Genomic DNA, 5,363 nt, shown 5'->3' with positions numbered 1-5,363 from the left:
GCCATTGGTCCCGGTCTATTGAGTTGGTCATCATGCCTCTCATAGATTTGTAAGCCAGTCCTAGACTGTGCAACAAAATTTACCTTTTTTCGTAACCTTCTCGTTGTGCTTTCTAATCTCTTCAGCATAAACAGTGCCTAAACAGGTTAGGTACAATATTTGTTTTTCCTAATAACTGAAAACTGACAAATTTGTTTTTATGTTTTTTGGAACCCTCACGCTTGTTTATTTTTGTAACAAGATGTTTTAAATCACAAATTCGGCACTGGTCAATTACTTTCATTTTGTCAACATTAAAAAAGTGTACCTAAATACTGCCAACACGCGTCAAAGTCTCGTTTGCAACGAAGCCTGCGAAGTGCGAACGCTGGGCGGCGACTTTTCCTGCTACAGATCATCTGGTGAAACGTGACGTTGTTATGGCAACGCAACTCGACGCTGCATTCCATTGATGCAGGATACGCGATCGAGAGCTCCGAGCGGGCCCCCAAAAGAGGAAAATGAATAATATGAATCTTACTGCGGCCGTGGACACAGTTAGATTACTACAACCTTTGCATACGATAAATTTATGTTATTGACATAAATAATAATTGTGGAGGGTTAAGAATCAAAAAATCTTTAATAAAAAATTGAAATTATTAAAAAAAATACACTACTCAAAAAAAAAAATAAAAGTAGTCACTTTTTTGAACTTCGATATTTTTTTTATATTTTAAGGGATTTGAATCAAACTTGGAGTGTCTATTGAACCATCATTTATTAAAGTAATTACAAAATTGTACGCGAATGCTCCTTGTCATAATCAACTTAGAGCCTCAAATGTTCGAACAATACAAAAACTAAAATGAAAAAAAATCACTTAAGTAGAAATGTTTAAACAGACTTTGGACCATTTTAGTCTTAAACAATATTAGATCATTCTGACAGTTCACTAACATTTAAAAGAAGCAATGGCTCAGCAATTAACGTCGACAGAAGTTAATAGAGCTGTAACGTTACGCGAAGAAGGACATTCACAACTTTATGTTGCCAAACAGCTTGGGATTGTGCAGGAAAATGTGTGGAAGCTTTGGAAACGATACCGAAAAACAGGTACCGTAACAAGGCGAGCAGGTACAGGCCCAAAGAGTAAAACTACGGCAGGTGATGAGCGTTTTCTGCGATTGCAAGCACACATACTGCGCGGAACCTGCAAAAACATCTAGTGAGGACAAGAGGAACAAGAATTAGTGACCAAACAGTCTGCAATAGGTTAAGAGAGGCTGAATTGAGAGCAAGACGTTCTGCAATATTGCCCAAATTGACCAGAGAACATCGTTAAAGAAGATTTGAATTTGAAAGAAAACACTTAAACTGGCAACTTCGTCATTGGACTCCTGTCATGTTTAGTGATGAGTCCAAGTTTGTTCTGTCAGGTAATGGTGAAGGTGTAAGAGTCTGGAGGAGGGCTTTAGAACATTTCATGTCAAATACAGTGCATGAAACTGTCCCTTTTGGTGGTGGATCCATAACGGTGTGGTGTGGAATAACAGTAAACACTCGCAAGGACCTTGCTTTTCTTCGCAATGGTGGCCTAACAGCTCGAAGGTACATTGATGAGATTTTAGTACGTCAAATGATCCCAAGAGCAAATGTTGTTGATCAAAATTTTGTTGTTATGCAAGGTAATACCAGACAGCACATTACTCACATCGTCACTGATTATCTTGATGATTCGTAAAATGGATTAACCCGCATGCAGCGCAGACATAAATCCAATCGAACATGTTTGGGAACAATTAGGGAAACGTGTTCGAGGACTTTCAAATCCTCCAATTACAACTGGACAGTTGGCATAGGCTTTGGTTGAAGAACAGGTCAATTTTCCCCAAGATGGGTTGCAAAGGCTTATTCGAAGCCTGCAACGACGCTTGGCAGGCAAGAGGAAGCCACACCAGTTATTAACATCACAACTGATACAAATTAGCCAAGTTGTCAGACTTTTTTTTAATCCAATTTGATTTCAAACTCTTTATTTTTGCACATGTTAGTACATAAAAGTTAGTGGTAGGTTGCTCCAGTGTCTCTTTGTTTTTAATTTGTTAAAATAATTTCAATAATTAATGGTTCTTTACATAGTTTGAATGAAATCTCTTAAAATATAAAAAAAATATCGAAGTTCAAAAAAGTGACTACTTTTATTTTTTGAGTAGTGTATATTTCCCTTATTTCCTTTATATCCTTTATATACTACATATGTATTGACAAGTAGACATTTAATTGACAAATGGACAAAACCAAATTTACATTACGAAAATTCTCTTTTCCCGTTTTTTTTTTCTTTGCAACCAACTGTACTATGTCCAAAAATGTTACAATTTAAAATACCATTCCCCTTTCGTTGAAAAACTTCGCCTTGTTCTATTCTTTCTGTCTGAATTCGTCTTCGTCTTCTACCCGTTTGGTCAATTCACAACGTGATATTTTTCCCAGATTGCTTCTAGGGATGACGTCGACGAACCTAACCCCTCCGTGGAGCCTCTTTTCGACGTTGACGAATCTGGCGAGAAAGTCGCAGACTTGCTCCTCCGTCAAAGTGGCGTCCTCTCTCTTCACGATGAAACCCACCGGGACCTCACCGAACCTGCGATCCGCTTTACCGACCACCGCCGCGTCTTGAATCTGCGGATGCTTGACGAGGATGGCCTCGAGCTCGACCGGAGACACTTGGTAGGATTTGTACTTGATGATATCTTTGCTCCTGCCCACGACGTAGATGGTGCCAGCGTGGTCGTAGTAACCTATGTCTCCGGAGTGGATGAATCCCTCCGCGTCGATGGTCTCTTTCGTTTTTTGGAGGTCGTTCAGGTAGCCTTTGGTGACGGAGCCGCCGATGCAGATTTCGCCGCTCTGGCCGGCTGGGAGTTTGCGACCAGTTTCTGGGTCCGTTATTTTCACGCTAAAGCCGCAACTCACTCTACCGCAGCCTTCTTTCCTATTGTCGGAAGTGTGGACGGCTAACGCAGTTTCTGTCATTCCGTACATCACATGCAATTTTTGCAAACTCAGTCTGAAAATTCCATTTCAACCGACAGATGTTAATTTGACATGTCATATTTAAATGAGGCGAGCAGTGTGACCAACCAAAATGAGAAGCAATGTTTGATATGATAAGTGACAGATAAAGTAGGTAACAATTCAAATGTGTTACAACAAGGACGAACTCACCGGCTCCACACTGTTTTCGAGTCTTCTTCTAAAAGTTGGGATCCCCCAGTCCACACCTGCTTCACCGAAGACAAATCGTACTGATCGATCAGAGGACTGGTTGCTATAAAATTGATCAAGATGGGTACCAACATCAGTTGTTCCATTTTATATTTTTGGATGGTTTCCAAAAAAATCGTCGGCTCGAAGTGGTCAAAAATAGCGAGGGTGGCGCCCGAGAAGAGGGCGGCGTTCGTGATCATCACTCCATAAACATGAAGCATCGGAAGAACTGCAGGAACGACTTCTTTCTGTTTCATGTGGAGCACATCGGGATCTCTGGAACGATTCAAATGAGATTTCGACCGATCTCCAACACTTCCCTGACCTAGCATGAACTAAATTTGTTCGCAACATCTTGTAGGTGAACATCACACCTTTTGGCAAACCAGTTGTCCCAGAAGAATTCAAGATCAAGGCCACTTGATCTTCCAAATCTACATCTTCTTCAACTTGAAAAGATACCGAGTTTTTGATCAGATCTGAATATTGCAAAATCTCATTTTCTTGGTCGACGGCATCATCAAAGGAAATAACCGTCTTGACAAAAGTGAACTCGTTCACCACTTTGAGAACGTTCTTTTGAGATTTGTCGGTACAAAACACGACAGTCGGTTTGGATAATGCGAACATATTTCTTAATTCGTCTGAAATTGAACAGTTAGAAAGTGTCATCACCAACGCGATAAAACAAACACTCCGTATATCCCGGACTGATCAGGTGCAAAGGAGCCGCCAAGAACAACCCCGCCAGATAGGCGACCACGAATTTGTGCGAGTTTTCGGACACGACTCCGACGATGTCGTCCTTTTTGATCCCCAAATGTCGAAGACTCGCCGCCAGATTTTTCGCCAGTTGACACAACTGACCGTGAGTAAGTGATGCACCGGATTTTATGTCGATCTAAAGATTGACGGCAATACCAGACCAATTGTTCAAATGATTCTCTTACCAGAGCTGTGCTGTCAGGATAAGTGTTGCAAGCCTCCAGAAGTAGTTTAACGGGAGATTCACGGGGAATTCCCGATTCGTCGGGGGGACCTTCTACCACTTTGGGCTCCATAACAGACTGCCAAATCTACTTAAGCAAGCAAAGTACTGATTCAACTTCTTTGAGAACATCGACAAGTAATGGAAATTGCGCTCGACCACACACAAGAACCAAGTAAAAAAATGTTATTTATCATCTTTGGAAACATCGAAGAGTAATGGGAATTGTGTGTTTACAGTGACACCATCAATCTTTATTGATATGGACAAGAAGTGATATGTTTACTTCTTATTTATTAGAAAATAACGCGAAATAGTAATTAAACAGCCCAATTGTTTTCGACTTTCATAATTCACCACATGGGTTGAATGAAGTTTTTGAAAGAATGTCATCTTTTGATTTCTTTCAAGGTACAATATGTAGTTAGTAAGGTTATTGTGTCGAGCTTTGTTACTTTTTATATAGTAAATTAAGTATTTTTATTCTAGTATTTGAATGCGTAGAACTGATTAAGATAATTATTAACAACTTTGTTTTGTCGTTGTAATCATTCACAGAACATAAGGACACGTACATTTTGCACATTTTTTTCCTACGGCATTGGTGTTTGCCATATTGAAGTTAAAACGGTGTAGAGAATTTTTTTGATACGCGCAATGCGGACTCATAACTCTTGGGAGTGAAATCTGAAGAGACAATTTTTTGACGGTGCGACACGAAGGAGCAATTTTCTCTGATAATAATGCATCGACTGCACTGTTGACTTAATTGTGTTGAAACGTAGTTCCATCTGTTTGAGTCTCTTTTTGGTCAACATAACAACAATAAACATGAGAAGCCAGTTTTGGTTGGATTTATTTTATTCATAACGTAAAGCCATTGGGCTAGTTACCTGTCAGTTACTACACATAAATTGATAAAAGTATCTGATATAAAGTAAAATTAAAATATAGTAAATTAACTTTTGTTATGACGAACAAGAGTTATCTACTAAATTTAGTAACTTTTGTCTTGTGAACACACCTTTTTACCACGAATTTGGGCTTTTAAAAAGTTAGGTTATGAGTCACGTCATTTGCTTTTACAATTTTGTACTTATTCATTACGTTTCCATTATCTCCT

General features: G+C 39.4%; 1 protein-coding gene across 1 annotated transcript; it reads right to left on the bottom strand.

Moving 5' to 3' along the window:
• Positions 1-2,202: 2,202 nt before the first annotated feature.
• LOC138129793 (luciferin 4-monooxygenase-like) lies at positions 2,203-4,667 on the bottom strand. The gene is made up of 5 exons (XM_069046093.1): positions 4,203-4,667; positions 3,946-4,153; positions 3,578-3,896; positions 3,211-3,528; positions 2,203-3,052 (listed from the first exon to the last, which is right to left on the bottom strand). Exons 1-5 carry the CDS (start codon positions 4,311-4,313, stop codon positions 2,404-2,406), a joined length of 1,605 nt encoding a protein of 534 aa, XP_068902194.1. The 5' UTR covers positions 4,314-4,667; the 3' UTR covers positions 2,203-2,403.
• Positions 4,668-5,363: the final 696 nt, after the last annotated feature.

The sequence above is a fragment of the Tenebrio molitor genome, chromosome 4 (assembly GCF_963966145.1).
Source record: "Tenebrio molitor chromosome 4, icTenMoli1.1, whole genome shotgun sequence".
Classification (NCBI taxonomy): Eukaryota; Metazoa; Arthropoda; class Insecta; order Coleoptera; family Tenebrionidae; genus Tenebrio; species Tenebrio molitor.
Note: the sequence above shows the minus strand (reverse complement) of the source record. Positions and strands in the feature narration are given on the sequence as shown.

What these genes read in the sequence shown, in the direction of transcription:
- LOC138129793 (XM_069046093.1), bottom strand. Translation starts at nt 4,313, where the DNA reads ATGGAGCCCAAAGTGGTAGAAGGTCCCCCCGACGAATCGGGAATTCCC. An exon ending in ATCCTGACAGCACAGCTCTG is followed by an intron (nt 4,154 to 4,202) that starts GTAAGAGAATCA and finishes GTCAATCTTTAG; the next exon opens with ATCGACATAAAATCCGGTGC. An exon ending in ACAAATTTAGTTCATGCTAG is followed by an intron (nt 3,529 to 3,577) that starts GTCAGGGAAGTG and finishes GAATCGTTCCAG; the next exon opens with AGATCCCGATGTGCTCCACA.